At 38.9% G+C, this 21,822-nt stretch overlaps 1 protein-coding gene across 3 annotated transcripts in view; it reads right to left on the bottom strand.

Annotated features, from left to right (window-relative positions):
* Window positions 1-21,177, bottom strand: part of RASAL2 (RAS protein activator like 2) — a 382,125-nt gene extending 360,948 nt beyond the window's left edge. For 2 of the 3 annotated variants that reach the window (XM_007105300.4, XM_007105301.4), the window contains exon 1: window positions 20,265-20,550. In XM_007105300.4, the coding sequence (XP_007105362.1) occupies window positions 20,265-20,466 (202 nt within the window). In that variant the 5' untranslated portion in view covers window positions 20,467-20,550. Of the gene's footprint in view, window positions 1-20,264 lie in introns of all 3 variants that reach the window. The other variant, XM_028488596.2, reaches the window with a different exon arrangement.
* Window positions 21,178-21,822: the final 645 nt, after the last annotated feature.

Genomic DNA, 21,822 nt, shown 5'->3' with positions numbered 1-21,822 from the left:
ACGTATAGCTGATTCACTTTGTTATAAAGCAGAAATTAACACACCATTGTAAAGCAATTATACTCCAATAAAGATGTTTAAAAAAATAAATAAATAATAAACACAATCTTAAAGATTTAAAAAAAAAAAAAAAAAAAGAATCCACCTGCCAATGCAGGGAACACAGGTTCAAGCCCTGGTCCATGAAGATCCCACATGCTATGGAGCAACTAAGCCCGTGTGCCACCACTACTGAGCCTGCACTCTAGAGCCCGTGAGCCACAACTACTCAGCCCATGAGCCACAACTACTGAAGCCTGTGTGCCTAGGGCCCATGTTCTGCAACAAGAGAAGCCACCTCAATGAGAAGCCCGCACATCACAACGAAGAGTAGCCCCCGCTCACTGCCACTAGAGAAAACCCACACACAGCAACAAAGACCCAATGCAGCCCAAAAAAAAGAAAAAAACTGATAGAACTGCAGAGAAAATTAGACAAATCCACAATTATACCAAAGACTTCAACAAATCTGTCAATAATTGATAGCAAATCAAGAAGAATATAGAAGATTTGCACAACACTATTAACCAACTAGACCTAATAGATATTTATAAAACACTCCACTCCATGACAGCAAAATACACATTTAAGTGCACACTATATTCTGGGCCATAAAACAAGTCTCAGTTAATGTAAAAGGATTCAAATCATACAAAGTATATCCTGACCACAAATTAGAAATTAGTAACAAAAAGATACCTGGAAAATCCTCAAATATTTGGAAATTATGAACTTCTATAAGCCCGTGAGTCAAAGATGATACCAAAGGAAAAATGAAAAATTATTTTGAACTAAATGAAACATCCCACATGTGTGGGAATGGAGCTAATGCAGTATTTAGAGGAACATTTACAGCATGGAAATGCCTTTATTAGAAAAGAAGAAAAGATGCAAATCCATGGCCTCAGCTTCTACGTTAAGAAACTAGCAAAGGGATAACAAATGAAACCCAAAGTAGACAGAAGAAAGGAAATAATAAAGATCAGAACAGAAATCAGTAAAATTTGAAAGAAGAAAAAATAGAAAAAAGACAATGAAACCAAAAGCTTTTTCTTAGACCAATAAATTTGATAAACTTAAACCTACCCGACTGATGGAGGATAAAATAGGGAAGACACAAATTTACAATATCAGGAATGAGAGAGGTAACATCATTAAAGATTCTGAAGTCATTAAATGGATAAGGAAATATCATAAACAATTTTATTCTGATAAATTTGACAACTTAGACAAAATGGACATAATCCTTCAAAGATACAAACAACAAAAGTTCATCAAGAAGAAATGAATAACCTAAATGACCTTATATTTATTAAAGAAATTGAATTTGAAGTGAAAAAAATCTTCCCACAAAGAACAGTCCAGGTCCAGATGGCTTCTCTGATGAATTGTACCAAAAGCACAAAGAAGAAATAATACCAATTCTACACAAACTCTTCCAGAAAATCAAAAAAGAAAGAAATACTTTACAACACATACTGTGATGTCAGCACATTCTAAAACCTAAGCCAGAGAAATAACACAAGAAAACTACACACCAATATTCCTCCAAGAATACAGATACAAAATTCTTTAACATAATTTTAGCAAATCAAATCAAACAAATCAAGCTACATATAAAAAGATAATAATACATCAAGATCAAGTAGGGTTTATACAAGAACAGCAAGTTGGTTTAAGGCTCAAAAATCAGTGTAATTAGGGAATTCCCTGCTGGTCCAGTGGTTAGGACTTGGTGCTTTCACTTGTGGTGGCCCGGGTTCAATCCCTGGTCAGGGAACTAAGATCCCGCAAGTCTCACAGCCAAAAAAAAAAAAAAAAAAAAAAATTATAATTAATATTATTAGACTAAAAAAGAAAAACTATATGATCATCTCAATAGACGGTGAAAATGCATTTGACAACATCCGTTCCTGACTGAAAAAAACTATCAAGAATAGAAATAGAAAGGGATGTCTTAAAATTGGTAAGGGGCATCTACAAAAACACAAACAAACTTAAAGCTAACATCACACTTAAATAGTAAAAGACTGAAAGCTTTCCTTTTAAGATCAGGAAGGCAAGGATGTCTGCTCTCACCACTTCTATTAAACATTATCCTGGAGGTTCTAGCCAGTGTAATCAGGCAAGAAAAGCTAATAAAAGGCATCCTGATATGAAAAGAAGTAACATTCTTTATTTGCAGACATTATATATGATCCTCTGTATAAAAAAGCAAATAGAATCTACAAAATATCCACTAGAAATAACAAGTGAATTTAGCAAGGCTGCAGGATAGAAGACAAAAATGGAAAAATCTATTTTAGTTCTATATACTAGCAACAAATAATTAGAAACTAAATTTTTTTAATATACTATCTACAACATCCTCAAAAATTGTAATATACTTAGGGGTAAATCTAACAAAAGATGTGCAAGACCTGCACACTGAAGGCTTTGTAGAGAAAAATTTTAAAAGACAAAATACAGAGAGACGTACTGCTATTAATATTATTAAAATATTAATTCTCGCCAAATTGATCTATAGATTCAACACAACAACAATCAAAATCCCAGCAGGCTTTCTGTATAAAATTGACAAGCTGAGTCTAAAATTCATTCAGGCATGGAAATGATCTAGAATAGCTTAAATAACTTTGAAAAAAGAAAAACAAAGTTAGAGGATTTATACCTGACTTCAAAACTTACTAGAAATCTATAGTAATCAAAATAGTATGCTTGTGAATCAGGATAGACAATAGAAAGACAGAATATACCAAAGACCAGATGTAGACCCCATGTATATTTGATTTTCAACAAAGGTACAAAAGCATTTGAGTGCAGAAAAAACAGTCTTTTCAACAAATGGTGCAGGAACAATTAGATATCCATATTTTTTAAAGTAAATCTCAATCCTTATTTTGCACTATAGACAAAAATAAAATCAAAATGGATCACAGGCGTGAAATTATAAAACTTTTAGAAGAAAACACAGGAGAAAATCTTTACAACCTTGGACTAGACAAAAATTTCTTAAGTAAAATATGAAAAGGGCTTCCCTGGTGGCGCAGTGGTTGAGAGTCCGCCTGCCGATGCAGGGGACACGGGTTCGCGCCCCGGTCCGGGAAGATCCCACATGCCGCGGAGCGGCTGGGCCCATGAGCCATGGCCGCTGAGCCTGCGCGTCCGGAGCCTGTGCTCCGCAACGGGAGAGGCCACAACAGTGAAGAGGCCCGTGTACCAAAAAAAAAAACAAAAAAAATGAAAAGCACAATCCACAAAAGGAAAATAAAATATTCATCAAAATTAAGAAATACTATTCTTTGAAGACAGTGTTAAGAGTATGATTAGGTAAGTCACAGAACGGGAAAAAACAACTTCAAATCACATATCTGATTAATGACTTGTATCCAGAATACAGAAACAACTTATATAAACTCAATAAGACACACCCAATCTATTTTTTTTTTACTGAAGTATAGTTGATTTAAAAGTTGTGTTAATTTCTGCTATCCAGCAAAGTGACTCAGTTATACATATATATATTCTTTTTTATATTCTTTTCCATTATGGTTTATTCCAGGACATTGAATACAGTTCCCTGTTCCCACATGCCGCGGAGCGGCTGGGCCCATGAGCCATGGCCGCTGAGCCTGCGCGTCCGGAGCCTGTGCTCCGCAACGGGAGAGGCCACAACAGTGAAGAGGCCCGTGTACCAAAAAAAAAAACAAAAAAAATGAAAAGCACAATCCACAAAAGGAAAATAAAATATTCATCAAAATTAAGAAATACTATTCTTTGAAGACAGTGTTAAGAGTATGATTAGGTAAGTCACAGAACGGGAAAAAACAACTTCAAATCACATATCTGATTAATGACTTGTATCCAGAATACAGAAACAACTTATATAAACTCAATAAGACACACCCAATCTATTTTTTTTTTACTGAAGTATAGTTGATTTAAAAGTTGTGTTAATTTCTGCTATCCAGCAAAGTGACTCAGTTATACATATATATATTCTTTTTTATATTCTTTTCCATTATGGTTTATTCCAGGACATTGAATACAGTTCCCTGTGCTATACAGCAGGACCTGTTGTCCACTGACAAACCCAGTTTAAAAATGGACAAAAGATTTGATTTGACATTTCACTAAAGAAGATAGATGAATGTCTGATAAGCATACAAAAAGATGCTCAACATTACTAGTCATCGGAAAAATGCAAATTAAGACCACTTTGGATATTGCTACACATCTCCTACAAGGGCTTAAATTAAAAAGACTGACAATACCAAGTGTTGGTAAGGCAGTAAAACTGGAACTGTCATATCCTGCTGGTGGTAAAATGACACAAGCACTTAGGACAACAGTTTGGCAGTTTCTTAAAATGTTAAACATAAACCTACCATATGACCCAGTCATTCTACTCTTAGGTATCTGCCCAAGAGAAATAAAAGCATATGTCTATACAAAGACTTGAATGCAAATGTTCACAGAAGCTTTATTTGTCATAGCCAAAAAACTGGAAACAACTCAAATGTTCAACAAAAGGTGAACTGATAAATAATCATGGAATATCTACTCAGTGGCATACTACTAGGTAATACAAATGAATTAACTCTTGATACATGCCACAACATGGATGAATCTCAAAATGTGCTGAATGAAAGAAGCCAGACTAGCAATAAGTGTATGTTATATGACTTCATTTATATAAAATTCTTGAAAATCCAAACTAACCCATAAAGACAAAAAGCAGTTTAGTGTTTGTCTGGTGATGTGGTGGCAGAGATCGGGCAGGAAGATTACAAAGGGATGCAAGGAAACTTTTTAGAGGAAATAGATGTTCATTTTCTTGATTGTGGTGATGGTTTCATAGTTATTTATATATTTCAAAACATATCAAATTACACTTTAAATATGTGTAGTTTGTTGTATGTCAAATATATTATATCAAATTGGTTTTTTTAAGACGTATGAATTAGATCAAAATGTAACAAAATAACTCACTTCCCATTGCTATACTGCCCATAACTCAAAGAATCACAGATTTTGAAGAACTGCAATTCATTAGCAGGAAAGTTAAATTTCAGAACTGATTCACAGTTTGCTGTGTTTAAATCATGCTTTAAGTTTCTGAGTCCTTGAAATACAAACCTTAGGATATTTTTAAACTACAAAGCATATGCACCATAAAGATAACCAGGTTCAGGAGGAACTAACATGAAAACAAATCAGGAGCAATGAGAGGCCAGTGTTCCTGGGCTTTTGGAAAAGAACATGTGAATTCTAAAAATATCCTAAAATGTCTCTTATATGGCCAAGCTCTGATCAATGCTTGGGTTTACCTGGCTCTCTGAAAGTGGATTCTCTTTTCAGAATTTCTGATATCAAAGGGGAGAGGCACTTGAAGTGTAAATCCTAGAATAAAGCTATGCCCCAGATGAATATGATTCATGGTTCTTATGATTGTGTGCTCTCTTAAATTTCAGTATTCTCACTGGCTTGGTCAAACATCAATAAGAGGCCGACAAAGGCATTATTGGGGAAAAAAAACTATTTTTATATTTTGTATTACTGCTAAAAATACATAAATTTTAGATCACTAATAGACTTTGTGTAACCTTTTTTAAATATAGAAATATTCACACCACTCAACCACGTACAGCTTCCTCATGTTGTCTACAGTTTTTAAAACTTGGACAACTCTAAGAAGATGTTCAATAACATCACGACATCCAAAGCATATCCAGCACATCAAATGTCATTATTTTATAGTTATGGTGCTGTATAAAACACATAAGTAAACTTCAAGGTTCAAATTAACAAATATCACAGTGAATGTTTTTTATAATACCAGTTTAAGGTTCTTATCTATAAGAAACGAAATTATACAGTAGTTAAGAACACAGACTCAAGACTGAACTGCCTGAGTTCAAATCTCACACTAGCCACTTACTTGCTCCATAATCCTGGCCAAGTTCCTTTATATCTCTACGCCTCTGATCCCTCATCTATAAAATGAGGATAATAATAGCATTTACCTCATAAGGTAGTTATGAAGATTAAATAAATTAATAGGCCTAAAGAACCTTGAGGGCTTCCCTGGTGGCGCAGTGGTTGAGAGTCCGCCTGCCGATGCAGGGGACGCGGGTTCGTGCCCCGGTCCGGGAGGATCCCACATGCCGCGGAGCGGCTGGGCCCGTGAGCCATGGCCGCTGAGCCTGCGCGTCCGGAGCCTGTGCTCCGCAACGGGAGAGGCCACAACAGTGAGAGGCCCGCGTACCGCAAAAAAAAAAAAAAAGAACCTCGAACTGTGCCTGGCTCATGGTAAGCAGCCAAGAAGTTTTACATTATTGTTTTTATAATCATGCTTATGATTGTCACTGTTATTAGAGTTAAGATTACTATATAGGATAATTAACATTTATCACTGATAATTTGAAAAATACAAATATATCTACTTAAGAATATAAAAGAAAGATTTGAATAGACATTTCTCCAAAAAAAATATACAAATGGCCAATAAGCCCATGAAAAGATGCACAGCATCACTCATCATGAGGGAAATGAAAATCAAAACCACAATAAGGATACTTCCCTGGTGGGAATGCAGAGGATGTGGGTTCCATCCCTGGTCAGGGAACTGAGATCCCACATGCCGCGGGGCAACTAAGCCCACACTCCACAACTACTGAGCCCACGTGCCACAACTAGAGAGCCTACAAGGCACAACTACTGAGCCCTTGTGCTCTGGAGCCTGTGTGCCACAACTAGAGAGCCCACGTGCCACAACTACGGAGCCAGAGTGCTCTGGAGCCCAAACACCACAACTAGAGAGAAGTCTGCACACTGCAACGAACATCCCACGTGCTGCAACTAAGGCCCGACGCAGCCAAATAAATAAAATAATTAATAAAAAAAAAAAAAACCCACAGTGAGATATCACTTCACACTGACTAAGGCGGCTTTAATAAAAAAAGAAAGGAGGGGCTTCCCTGGTGGCGCAGTGGTTGCGCGTCCGCCTGCCGATGCAGGGGGACCGGGTTCGCGCCCCGGTCTGGGAGGATCCCACATGCCGCGGAGCGGCTGGGCCCGTGAGCCATGGCCGCTGGGCCTGCGCGTCCGGAGCCTGTGCTCCGCAACGGGAGAGGCCACAGCAGAGGGAGGCATGCATACCACAAAAAAAAAAAAAAAAAAAAAAAAGAAAGGAAAATAACAAGTGTAGGCAAGGATGTGGAGAAATTGTAACCCTGTGCATTGCTGGTAGGAATGTAAAAAGGTGCAGATGTTGTGGAAAAGTGGCAGTTTCTCAAAAGTGGGTATAGATTGTGGTGAGGGTTACAAAACTTTGTGAATATATTTAATGTTACTGAATTGTACAGTGAATTGGTTACTCTCTCTAGCATCCTCACTTTTATTCCTTCAGTTCACCAATGAAGAACTCAATACCCATTCTTACATACATGGCTCCAAAAAAGGCAGAGAAGCTAGGATAAGACATACTGCTAAATTCTAAGAGAACTTAGAAAAGCATAAAAATGCTACTTTGATAACTCGTGATAGGTACTTCCCTGGTGGCGCAGTGGTTAAGACTCCATGCTCCCAATGCAGTGGGCCCAGGTTCAATCCCTGGTCAGGAAACTAGATCCCACATGCATGCTGCAACTAAGAGTTCACATGACACAACTAAGGAGCCCTCGAGCCACAACTAAGGAGTCCGCCTGCTGCAACTAAGACCCAGTACAACCAAATAAATAAATATATTTTTTTAATTTATAAAAAATAGCTCGTGATATATTTTAACACAACTATATTAAACTGGAAACAGTAACTACGAACTTGGATAATAGAGATAGGGTAATTTTTCCCAAAAAAGTACTGGATTGTAACTCAGTTCCAATCTTACTCATATTCCAATGTAACTCCACCAAGAATCTTTAAATCACTAACTTTACATGATTACTTCCCAATAAAATGGAGAAAAGACTTATCATTTTTCATAAATTTATTGAAAAAAATACAGGGTATTTTCAGACTGTAGGAAAAAAAGCAACTTTGTAAAAAGGTATCATTTTATAGAATATGCTCACAGGTAAATGGAATAACATTACTGGTTATATAAGCAAAACATTATCATTGCCAGTTAAGCTACAGTCAAAGAAAGATTACCAGCTTCACAAGGTAATATGACTATTTCTCAAGATATGACAATCAAGATGTACACCAAAAACATAACCTAAAGTGCAAGTTACTAAAAATTTCCTCAAACTGATTTAGGGGGTGCTTGAAAAAGAATGACTTAAGACTTTCTGACCTAAATAAAACAACAAGAAATATGGCCATATTAAATCCTCTAAAGAATCTTTCTATTTCAATAGGAATCACCACATATGATATTGTTCTTTCTTAACCATGTTATCAAACAAGATTCAAAAATTAGCAATAAATCTTCATTTCTCTAAAAATGAAAACTACTGTGAAGTCTTTATGAAGCCAGAAAATACTAAAAGTAGAGTCACTTTTTAGATTTGAACCACGTCTTTTCTTAGTTGGTAGCTACTATGCTGGGCATCTTTTTCAGGTTCATTGATACAGGCTAATCACCAACCACTGGGCAAAACTGGCCCATTTCAAAATAGGAACGTGCACCAGAAAGACCCTGGGTTTCCTCACTCGGGGGTATTCTTGAAATCTACAAATACATAGAAAATTGTACAAGAGTCAAGCCTAAGGAAAACATAGGAAAACAAGATACTTATATAGTATATCCTGCCCAAATTTAAATCAAACAAAATCTCCTACAAACTTCCACAATATTAACTGGATACAGGATTCTTCATTTCACTCAAACTGCTCTATGTCACTATTAAAACTACTTTGTTCCTTTCTAAGTGTGCTCGTATTACATGCTAAACAAATGACTAATGGATAAAAGAAAATTTGGGTATGACTTCAACTATATAGCATTTTGGAAAAGGCAAAACTACGGAGGCAGTAAAAACATCAGTGGTTTCCAGGGGTTAGCAGTGTAGTGGGTAAGAAGAGATGAACAGACAGAGCACAGAGGGTTTTTAAAGCAATGAAAATACTCTGTATGATCCATAATGGTGGATACATGTCATTTTACATTTGTCCAAACCCAAAGAATGTACAACACCAAGAGTAAACCCTAATGTAGACTTTGGGTAAAAATGATGTGTTAATGTAGGTTCATCAACTGTAATAAATGTGCCAGTCTGATTGGGGATGTTGATAATGGGGGAGGCTATGTATGTGTGGGAACTGGGGATATATGGGAAATCTGTTATTTTCCTCTCATTTTGCTGTGAAACTACATCTGCTCTAAAAAAAAATTAAGTCCTTAAAAAAAAAAAAGAAAATTTGGTTAACTGGTTAATGGTCTATACAAACTATGCTTTTTCAAAACAATTCCTATTCCTGCCCTTTTTTTTGAAGAAATATTTTAAATTACTTTTGTCATTAATGTTAGTTCTTGTTGCCATTCCTCAAATTTGGCTTTGACATTATAAACTTCCCTAGAACATACCTAAGTGAATCCCATGCTAAAAACTCAGCATTAACACACTGCTATATAAGGTATACACCTCAGTCATTCATCCAGCTAAAACTAAACGAACCTATATTCAAATCACTGATGTCAATTCCTTCTAATACTCTGAGAAACAAAGAGTAGAAGGAGGACACAATCAGCTGAGATGAAAGCCACCAACTATGTTCTTCTAAGAGTATCTAGAACATTATGTATCCGTGTCAGGTCATTTCAGTTGGAGAGGCTAACGTAGTATAAATAAGGCCATGGTCATGGATTTGACCTTTAGCAGACCAACTGCTTTGACTCTATACTCATGCTCCCCTCATTCACCTGGAAATATGCCATTAATCAAAAGGAGTACCATTGAGGAAAATACTCAGTTTTGAAGGTCAGTCTTATAAACAATAGAACTCTGAACACGTTTAACATGTGCTAAAAAACGTTTAAGGCACTACATGAAATCTATGCAAACATACTTCAATATGTTGAAAGTAGCAATACAGAAGTAGGACTTAAAATTATGAGCCATACTTTCATATACTCGTGGCAAGAACTGCTTTCCAGGAAGGTCACACAAATTTGGCACTAAGTCTCAGGCCTTTAAAAACATACTCTTCTAGGAATTCAGCCTAAGGAAACAGTCAGAAGTTCAAACACTTATGCACAAAGAGAATCAATAGACTGCTAATATAAAATTTTTGAAAAATGTTAATGTTTAAAATAGGATAATGGTTAAATCAGTTATGTTCAATTAGTTATTAACAAATTATATTTTCATATAAGCCTCAGGAATAAAGCTGTGTGATACTGGCACATGAACATAGACAGACCAACAGAACATAACAGAAAATCTTGAAATAAACCAAAATGTATATGGCAATCTAATGAAGGATAAAGGAGTCATCTTAAATCAGTGGGGAAAAAATTAATTATTCAATAAATGGTGCTAGGATAACTGGAAAGCCATCTTTCTAAAAGTGAAATTGTATCTATATCTCATACCTTATACCAGGATGAATTCTAAATGGATCAAAGGTTTAAATGTAAAAATAAAAACAAGAAAGTACTAGACAAACCATTATTATTTTATAACCTTAGAATAGGAAAGGCCATTCTAACTAGGACATAAAACCAAAAAGCCGTAAGATTGATACATTCGGTATTTCCTTGGCAGTCCAGTGGTTAAGAATCTGCGCTTCCACTGCAGGGGCACAGGTTCAATCCCTGGTCAGGGAACTAAGATCCTGCATGCCATGCAGTGTGGCAAAAAAAAAAAAAAGAAGACTGATACATTCAACTGCATAAAAATAATTTCCTCATAGAGGAAAAGAAAAAAAAAAGATAAATGAAAATACCAGGGGCTTCCCTGGTGGCGCAGTGGTTGCGCATCTGCCTGCCAATGCAGGGGAACCGGGTTCGCGCCCCGGTATGGGAGGATCCCACGCGCCGCGGAGCCGCTGGGCCCGTGAGCCATGGCCGCTGAGCCTGCGCGTCCGGAGCCTGTGCTCCGCAACGGGAGAGGCCACAACAGGGGAAGGCCCGCATACCACAAAAAAGAAAAAAAAAAAAAAGAAAATACCAGCAACTCATGGCAGACAAAGGGCTCTTAATATACTAAGAGTTCCTGCAAATCACTAAGAAAAAGATCCAACAACCCAATAAAAATGGGCAAAAGATATGTACGGTCACAAAAAAAGGTATATTTAAATGGCTCTGTAAGATATTCAATCACACGTAATGTAAGATTTGAAAAATTAAAATTAAACTAAGACTAATTTTCACCTTTTAGATTGTCACATTTAAAATCCTTGATAATTCCCTATGTACAGGGAGATGGGCACTCTCATACCTTGCTGGAGAAATATAAATAGGTACAACCCCTAAGAAGAGCAATTTGGGAATATCTTTCAAAATTACAAATACACCTATCTTTGACCTAGCAATTCCATGAATTTTTGTTATAGATATACACAAACAAAATGAATTATATCCAAGATAATTCATGCACTATCATTTGCACCAGCAAAATGTGGGGGTTGGTTTAATAAATTATGATTCATTCAAGCATCATGCAGCCATAAAAAGAACGAGGAACCACTTTACAAATGGACAGGAAAATATATCCAAGATATATTAATAAGTGTGTGTGGAGGGGAGATGTGAGGGAGGAATAACACAAGCTGAAGATCAATTCCTATAATGGGTTAACAATTCTGTAAAAAAGGAGAAAAAAGCATATACACAGTAAAAACTATGATACTATCAATTCAGATACTAAGCAATTAACAACAACTGGCTCCAGACCCCCAGAACACCCAACCAACTTCCTTTGGGGGTTTGTTCCAGTCATTTCATTAACCTCACAACAAAATGACCCATCCTTTTTTTTTTTTTTTTGGCCATGCGGGATCTTAGTTCCCTGACCAGGGATTGAACCTGTGACCTCGGCAATGAAAGTGCGGAGTCCTAACCACTGGACCACCAGGGAATTCCCAAACCCTGAATTTTTTTTTTTTTTTTTTTTTTTTTTTGTGGTATGCGGGCCTCCCTTTGTTGTGGCCTCTCCCGTTGCGGAGCACAGGCTCCGGACGCGCAGGCTCAGCGGCCATGGCTCACGGGCCCAGCCGCTCCGCGGCATGTGGGATCCTCCCAGACCGGGACGCGAACCCGGTTCCCCTGCATCGGCAGGCGGACGCGCAACCACTGCGCCACCAGGGAAGCCCCCCTGAATTTTTTTAAACTAAATTTCTTGGATCCCACTCTTGGCAGAGTTTTTACCTATCTATCTATCTATTTCTATATGCCTGGAATAGGTATGGAAGGATACACAAAAATTTCCAACATTTATTCATTACATGGGAGGGAAATGATTGCCTGCCAGATGGCAAGTGACGGGTGGGGAGGAGGGGTGAGAGAGACCTAATGGCATATCCTTTTATACCTTTTGAATTCTGAAAGAAGGAAATGTATTTCCTATTTTTAAAATTACATTGAAAAATAAAAATATATTTGAAAAAATTTTAAACATTTTCAAAGCCATAAGAAAATATGCTATTAGAAAAAGGCAGGATATAAAATAGATGCAGTATGATACCAAATATGTACAAACAAGTATATCTGTACACAGAAAAAACTGGAATAAAATATTAAAGGAAGAATTATCTCTAAGAGGTGGAATTATAGCTGATTTTAATTTTCTTTGGCTTTTCCTATAATTCGGGTTCTTTACATTAAGCATGGATTACATTCATAATTAGGAAAATAGTATTAAATTTTTAATAATATGAATCAGAGGAGTTAGAAATTAAAAGGGAGGTATAAAGTTACTAAGGATTATCCAGGATTCTAAGGATCATAAATGAAACATTCAAATTTCCTCAAAACATCACTCTAATGGCAGAATAAAGAATTTAGGAAAAGATCTAGTCTGCCCTCTAATCTACCTCTTAAGGATCACTATGAGATTATTCTCATCCTCCTACTTTCTGGATGTTTTGACCATTTTTGTTTTCTGTTACCTAGGTAATGGTACTTCCAGCATTTCCCTTAAAGACTGTGAAACTAACAATCTGGTATTTCTCACTGACCTTCAGCTTTGAAAGGCCATCTCCCTAAGGGAAAGCAGTAAGATCTAGAAGCTATAACAGGAGGCTGAGGAATCTGAGGTTAAGAGTTCTAATCCTGACAAACTGTGGAATTTGTCTCCAATTTTGGGAATAAGCTAAATTTCCTGAGTCAGTTTACTTAATGAGGAAACTTAAAGGATTATTTTGAAAAATATTTAGGACTATCAACTTTTTACACTTTTTAACTCTTCACACTATTCTTCTGAACTTTGTTTTCTTGCCTTACGTTAAATTTTTCCTCTCTAAATGTTCACTCTCCCAAACAGTATCTGCAAGTATTACCAATGTCTCAGACTTAGGAGCAGGGAGGGGATACTTTTAGAAAGCCTACTGTAAATGACACAACATGAATAGAACTTGAGCCAAGTTGAAGACAATTTATGTGGGAATAAGAATGCAATCAGAATCTAAACTGGACCCTTATGAGCAAAGTGGCCACAGACAACTAATTAATGTAACTACACTGAGTAAGGGAAGGTAAAACTCAAGACTCCTAACACCTGAACCCTGCTGATAGAGATAGGAAGATGATAACTTCTCTGTCACAGGGCAGCAAATGAAGTTTTGTCATGCTTTCAAGGGCTCAATTTTTATTTCTTTTGTTTACCGTATCCTCTCTAACCCCACTGAGCTGGGCCTCAGGACATCTTTTTTTCCCTACTATTTACATATCGTGTACTTCTTGATGGCTGCCTTCCACAAGAAAACCGCTACATTAAACTTGTAAAAGGTTCTCTACCAACAGGTCTTGAGAAGCACTTGATAGCCTTTGGGAAGAAACAAACATCAGAGAGCAATTATCCCTCTGCCAAGGGCAGAGTGCCCTCAGCACACTTCAAACTCCTCCTCCTGGTTAACAAGACCGAACACCTCTCTTTCCAATAGGGTGGGACAAGGGAGCAGACAGCTGGATTTTTTCTGGATTAACTCAGTCATTAGTTCAATGCTTTTTTGTGGTTCACCTACTTAAAAGGTGATCAAATCACTCTGTGCTACTCCAGAGAGCAACTGCTAAAAACAATTACATAAACCCTCCACTTCAATTTACCTTATCCTTCTTTCTAATAAAACAAAGTGTAAGAAACCACTGCCTTGCTACCACTTCCTCAGTAATCTCAGTAAAGCCTACTTTGTCATATAAATCCCTTTTCTTTTCCTTAGCAAATCAGAAAAATTTATTTCATTCATCATAATAGGACACAACTGTACCTCACTTTTTAAAGTGCATATACTGAATCTTATTATCTGAAGAAGATAAAAGCAATCGTTATAAACAAACTATTCTCAGATAAACAGGGGCATTCTAGAACTTCATATTATTTACATCAGAGAATTTGTACAGATCCTCAATTCCATACCGGCAATTCCTAAATCCAAAAAGCTCTGAACACTCTTTTTCATAACTTCTCTAGCAGTAAAATCTGACCTGCTCGGACATCATGCTGTGTATAGTGTTATACCATATTTAGCATGAATGTCCATTTGTTTAACTGCAGAAATATTAACATGACTGATGTTGCTCCACATACCACTAGGGGGTTTATATCACTATATATACCATATTTTCTAAAATCAAAAGTTTTGAATTTTGAAACACTCTAGTCCAAACGGTTTTGGACAAGGGATTGTGGATGTATAGTTTCTATTCTGCAAAAAATATTTTCGTTCTTTGAAAATGAAATAGCAATAAACCAACATGATAGAGGGTAGAAAAATACTAAGATGTTGTAAAGGAAATTGTCCACCATCTGTGACACTAGTAGAATACATAATTTAAATGAGATACATAAATTTTCTCTTGAAGGAAAAAATGGAGGGCTATTTGAAATCAATATAATTTAAAATAAACAGTATATACCTAGGCCTTCTTGGAAGTTCTCTTTAATTTCAGTGGAGAACTGTCTACTCCTACTGTGTATAAAATGTATTGGAGATTATGGGAAAATGATGTGTCAACACTCAAAGTCAATGCCCCATCCTTGAGTATTTTTTTTTTAATGAATGGGCTTAAATATTTTTTTAAATATTTATTTATTTATTTGGCTGTGCTGGGTCTTAGTTGCCGCATGTGAGATCTTTAGCTGCGGAGTGCAGGATCTAGTTCCCTGACCAGGAATCGAACCTGGGCCCCCTGCATTGGGAGCCCAAAGCCTTAGCCAGTGGACCACCAGGGAAGTCCCCATCCTTGAGTACTGAACTCAAGCTTAAGATCCCAAGGATTCCTAAAACATTAATACTCATTTGTAAAAGTTCAATTAATAGTATTTGAGGAAATTAAAACACCTAAGTAACAAGAACATGTTTTGACTATGAATACATAGTCACTGATTTTCTTCTGGCAATCAATTAGCTAGAGCACATAAAACTTTTAGTCTTGGTTGAGCAATTTCATTTATCTACATGTTACCACAAAACAGAAGTCATGGGGTGCATATGTAAGACGTGTAAGAATGAGTGATTTGTGGGACTTCCCTGGTGACACAGTGGTTAAGAATCCGTCTGCCAATGCAGGGGACATGGGTTCAAGCCCTGGTCTGGGAGGATCCCATATGCCGCGGAGCAACTAAGCCCGTGTGCCAGAACTACTGAAGCGTGCACGCCTAGAGCTGTGCTCTGCAACAAGAGAAGCCACCGCAATGAGAAGCCCATGCACCGCAACAAAGAGTAGCCCCAATTCGCCGCAACTAGAGAAAGCCCGCGTGCAGTAACGAAGACCCAATGCAGCCAAAAATAAAATTAATTAATTTTAAAAATAATAATAAGTATTTTTTTAAAAAAGAATGAGTGAGTTGCTGAGAATATTCAAAGTGAATTATGCTAAGAACATTCTGTATAAGGCCAGTGAGTTAGTCATAACTAATTCATACTGGACCAAAATAAAATAACTTCTTGGACTTGTTACTGGTGGCAACATTTTAAGTAAACATAGAAACATGTTCTCTAAAAATGCAATAAAATATACTTTTTTAAATTAAATCATCCTTTGTTTTAATTTATGAAGTATAAGCAATATTACTTACTACAACCAGGTAAGACTTCTGCCCCCATCAACTCATATCCAGTTCATGAGAAATTCTTACCAAATTCCCATTGCCATATTTCTAGAATTATATTATATTTGATGCAGTATGATTAATTCCCTGTTTCTTCTGCTTGCTGAAATAGTACCAGCCTTTAGAAATTTTCCAGGAGGTCCCTATCAATCATTGATAAACAATGAGCTATATATTAGCTTAATGGTAGGCAATACTATTGATGTTATTTTATTAACTGAATATTTTAGATAAGTCCTGCCCATACTATTAAGATTAAAAACAATATGGTTTCTTGGTGATCACTTCATTATGAGAACTATATTTCCCCTCTAGCTATTTAAAAGCACATCTGTGCATACACCTGCAGATCTGTTGTACTGATGGGTGCAGAGCTCCAATGGGGGCACTGCTGGAGATTGGTATCTTTAATTTCCCCCAAATACTGCCCTTCACTCACCATCCATTCATGGTAAAGTAGTTAATTTTAACGTCCTCATTGTTTACCAGAAAGCAGAGACAGTGAGGCTGGCTTTGCCGCTCCCGTTTCCTTTTGCTGGGCTGCTGAGCTTTTTCAGCCAATTGACTTCACTTTGAGGCTATAAATATCTGAAAAATGTTCTGCATTTGATGCTCTTGGATTCTGCATCCATATTTAGCTGTTTGTGGCATGCCTTTGTTTAAGCTACTCTACCACCCATACAGTCAGTCAGGTTGGGATCTGGATAGTCAAAGGACAGATGGATCAACATTCAGCACACACTGACTTACCATGGGGAAGGCATCGATCTGCTAGACACTGTGACAATGAAGGGAGTGGCAAGATAGGAATACAGAGATAAACAAGACAGACAGATTCCCTGGTGTCAAAAATATTATAGTCTTGACGGGCATGGGCACAACTTATAATAATATTGTAATAAAACAAATGAAACATTTTACAACTAAAAGAAAATGAAGAATAGCACAGCATAACTATTTTCTCTTGGCTGTGTCTCAAAAATGTGCATTTGTTTGTGTTCTAAATATAGGTCTACATATTATAAAGCTCTGGACATATTCCAAAAAGTTTGCAATCATGACAGTACACAAAACTCTGAATATAGGTATAATCCACCAAAGAGCCAGCCCTATCAGTAGCAAACTCAAAAACAGTGCCCAGTCTTCAAATTTTGTGAGGCAAACTAATAAAATATTGTTTCCAAAAGTTTCTGTAAGTAAATAAACAGAAGTTTCTGTTAAGATATCTGGGGAGAGGGGTTACTTCTGTTCTTGTTGTTGTTTGTTTGCATACTGATTTCAAACGTTAAGTATATTGAAAAGGATATAAACCATAGCCAGAAGCCAAGAGCACTTAATACAGCTCCTTACTTTGCATCTTATCTTTAAAACCCACAGGTCTATTCTAGGTTAGGTCTCAAAACTGAATGAGCTAGATCTGAGATCCCCATCCCCACCTCCCTATCTTGTGAAAACATTCCAAATAAATATACATCTGCCTTCAACATTCCTTCTTTCAAAACTCAGTTCATTGAACTTTTGATAAAAGTGCTCCCCAGAATCCTGATAGTCATGATTTAACTGTAATAAAGGCTTGCTTGATGCCTGGCCCCAAGAGTCAGGGTGGAATTGGGAGGCAAAGTTGTAGGTTAAATAATAGGGTAGGCCATAGAATCAGAAAACTCTAAAACTAAAATGTACCATAGATACATTTACTCCAGATTCCACATTTTATGTAGAAACCTAGACCCACGGACTTAAAATTACTTGCCCAAAGTTAAACAACAATTTGTGGCAAGGCCAGAATGAAAACCCAGGTTCTCAACCACCAGTTGCATGCTCTAGACTAGTTTCTGGATTTCTTTAAAAAACATTTGAGTACACTCATCAGTCTCTTTCAATTGGGTAAAAGAACCTTGATGTTCCAAAACAATCAGGATTTTGAACACACAAAACAAACGAGAAAACCAAAACGAACTGTTTTCCAAATTGATTTTCTACATTCTATTTTTTTTTACTTCAAAGCTTTTCAAAGAGCTATACAACAGGCAACTTAAAAACTAGCTAAGGACATAGAAAAGCCAAGACTCGTTCAGATAGTTTTGGAATATTTACATCAAACTAAAGACAATAAAGTAGTACCCAAGATGAGCTGCCTTAGAGGAAGGAAAGTAGCAGTACTAAACAGTAAATTAAAACTTCTAGTTAATTGATAGGGAAGACAAAAAAGTTACAGTGCAGTAGAAAGTCTGCAAATTGGTTTTGAAATGCACACTATATATGTGTGTGTGAGAGAGAATATACATATATATTTAAGAATATACACACAAACCTAGCCCTAGGAATGGACTACAAAAACAAGCACATACTTTTATAGGTTATATGCAAAGAAGGTAGTTAACACTAGGTCTAGAAAATCCACACAGAATAGTTCGACACTGAAATACTGAATTGTCATATATACATATTCTTGCAGTAACAAGGCCCTATCTCTAACTTCATATAAAAAACAATATGCAAAAGAAGTGTATAAGGACAGGAAGGATAGAATAGGAAAAAGTTGTAACCACAATATACTCTAATTCAAGCTCAATTTCAGATTCTCACCAACCTTTGTTATAAACCATCTGCTAAGTAGGAACAGCAGGTGGGTGGAAAAATCAGGCACTAAAGTTTTTAATCTGCTGAGAATGAACTGGGTGACCTTGCGTCATCTCCCACTTCCTTGCTTTAATTCTTTCAGTTAATTAAAATAACATCAAGAAACATTTATAAACATCCAGCAAAATACAATTAAGAATTGGTTACAAAAATTGATGGATTTTTAGAGCTACAAGGACCATTAAGAGATTATTTAATCCAATCCACTCATTTTACAGAAGAGGAATGAGACGTCAAAAAAAGTGACCTGCTCCGCTCCAAATCACATAGTCATTTAGTGGAAGAACTGAGACAAAAATTCAGATCTCTGGACTCCCAGTCTATGATCTTTCTCATGGTGATAGACTTAAAGTCTTGAAATCAACTGAACTATCCAGGAAGACAACTTCAAAGTCACAGTCACTCTTGAATACTAAACACATATCCTGTTCAGGATGAAAAAAAACAACAACAATGTACTTGATCACTAACAGGCTTAGATGCACATGACTGCAGGATAACATCTTAACATTGTGTTGATCTCAGGTGCTTCATATTTGCAATCTTATACTCAGCCACATTACTAATGTCTTTTATAGTCCTGTGAGGTAAGTGATAAACACCTTGACGTTTCAATATTTTGGAAAGCCACAGCTCAGTCCTGAATGCCAGGCTATAAATCCTTGGGCTATGGTTTTTCAAAACCAGCATGGTTTTAATGCTGCCACAAGGCTCGTCATAATAGAATCTCATCATTCAGTTTTAATTAAAGAGGTGGTTACTAGGAATGCAGAAAGGGAAAGTTTTAGTGTGTTCATCACTTTTTAACTTGCTGAGTAGCAACCCAGTCACTTTACAAAGAGCACCACGAACAATAGTGCAATCTGAAACAATCCACACCCCTTGGACTAAATGCTTGCCTTTGGAAAGTGAGGTTCAGAAAGAGGTTATAGAATTAGACTTCCCACCAAATAAATGCTTCTGATTTTTATTTTATTATCTTAACCTCTGCTAAGCTTTTTCATAATATCTTAGTTTCCAGCCTTGCCTCACTCCAGAGAAAGCAATGAAACGCCATTCATTTGATTTCACGGTGTGTTCTGGAAGATCAGCTGACACTTCCCTTGAAGTCACCACCTGAGAATTAAGTCTACATAGCCCAACTCCACCTTAAATTTACTGCAGGTACCTGAAAAGGTCCAAAGACCATACTGAGTCACATCTCTCTCCTCAAGTACTAGTATGGAGAAACTTGTCAGAAATGCACCCCAGAACCAAAAGGGATGTGGGAAACGGACCCAGGATGGATGGGGACTGAGACCAGGGAATGAATTTCAGCCTGAGCAAAGATACGAAACATCAGCCTCTAAGACGGCCTTTGGTCCTTACCGTACACCCGGACCCAGCTCTGTTGCTGGCACACGGACTCCAGAAGGATCCGATCCAACATGCCACCGGCCACGGCCCCACTGACCGGGACAACAGCATCCAGCTCCTCCGGGGGGAGCGGCGAATCGGACTCCAGTCCCGGGAACATCTCCGGCCAGGAGAGCGCCTCCGCGGCTCCTCCGGACGACAGGGAGAGCTCCATGGTGCCCCTGAGGGACAAGGCGGCGGCGGGGCGGGCGCGCGGCTCCGCGCCCTGCCTGCGGGAAGGGGAGGAGGAGAGCGCAGCAGCGGGGGCAAGGACCCGAGCGGCAGCCGGCGCGGATGCGGCTCACCTCCTTCCCCGCCGCCCACTGCCCGCGGCTCGGGCGCTGCTGCCCACCTGCAGCCGGCGGGCGGGACCCAGCCCGGGAGGCGGATCCAGCGTGGCCCCGGGTGGGGGTGGGTCCGGGCTCAGGTATGGGTCCCTCCCGGGAGGGGACGTGGAAGGACCCGGGAGGGGCGGCTCACCCGCCCGCCCCCTCGGAGCGCCTTTCTGTGCCCCAGCCGGCGTCACCCGCGGGCCGATCGGGCCGGAGCTGGGGATGGAGTGGGGCCAGGCAAGGCTGGGCTGGGGGCGTCGCCGCCAGGGGCCGCCCCCTTTGACCGGCTCCCCCCGCCGCCGCCGCCGCCTCCGCCTCAGGGGCTCCGAGTGTCCACTCCCTCACCCCTAGGGGGGATGGGGGCGGGGGGGGCGGTGGCCCCCGGGTTCTCGCCCGCCAGTCCTCAGCACCCACCCCAGGAATGAGCCGGCCCGCCCCTCTAACTCTCAGGCCACGGCTCTCGCCGCTGCTCGGGATCCGGCTCCGACTCCGCGGCGGATCCCACAAGCCCGGCAGCCGCGGCTGTGGCGGCGGCAGGCGGCATCCCAGGGTGATAGGCCGGAGTAATCGAGGGCCGAGAGCCAAGCCGCGTGTGCAGTAGAGTAAAGAAGCGGAGGAGGAACTGCCGCCGAAGGCAGGAAAAATCGGACCCCGAGTTATTCATCCAGCCAGTCCCGCCTACTTTCCAAATACTCTCTCCCCACCACCACCCTGCAGTGCGTTTCCCGGTCCACCAGTCTTCCCAGCTGCTTCTTGAAGTGGAGCCGGCGTGGAGAGGCGGGGTGGAAAAGGGGTGCGGGAAATTTAAAAAGAAAGGAAAAGAGCTTCCCTTTCCCCTTTTCCCACCCTTTTCCTTGTACGTATGCATTTATATCTTTATTTATATGGACCAACATTTCTTTCTCATTGGACGGAGAGATTGGAGATGCTGCTTCACTTTACGGTCACCCTAGGGGAAAAGCTTCCTTCCTTCCCAGAGAGGAGAGTTGGCAGCGGGGTCTGGGATTGTGGGACTGTGTGGGGACCGCGCTCTGCGACCTGTCCGCGCTAAAGCTGGATTTGTCATCGGTTTAGAATAGCATGGTTAAGAAGTGTGGTGTGGATGGATGGATGGACGGGCCTCGTAAGCACACGAAATGCTCAAAAGCCTAGTATTAACCAAAAATGTTTCTCTTTTTTTGCCTTCGATCTTTGTGCAA

The sequence above is a fragment of the Physeter macrocephalus genome, chromosome 4 (genome assembly GCF_002837175.3).
Source record: "Physeter macrocephalus isolate SW-GA chromosome 4, ASM283717v5, whole genome shotgun sequence".
In the NCBI taxonomy this organism is placed as follows: Eukaryota; Metazoa; Chordata; class Mammalia; order Artiodactyla; family Physeteridae; genus Physeter; species Physeter macrocephalus.
This window is presented reverse-complemented; position numbering and strand designations above follow the sequence as displayed.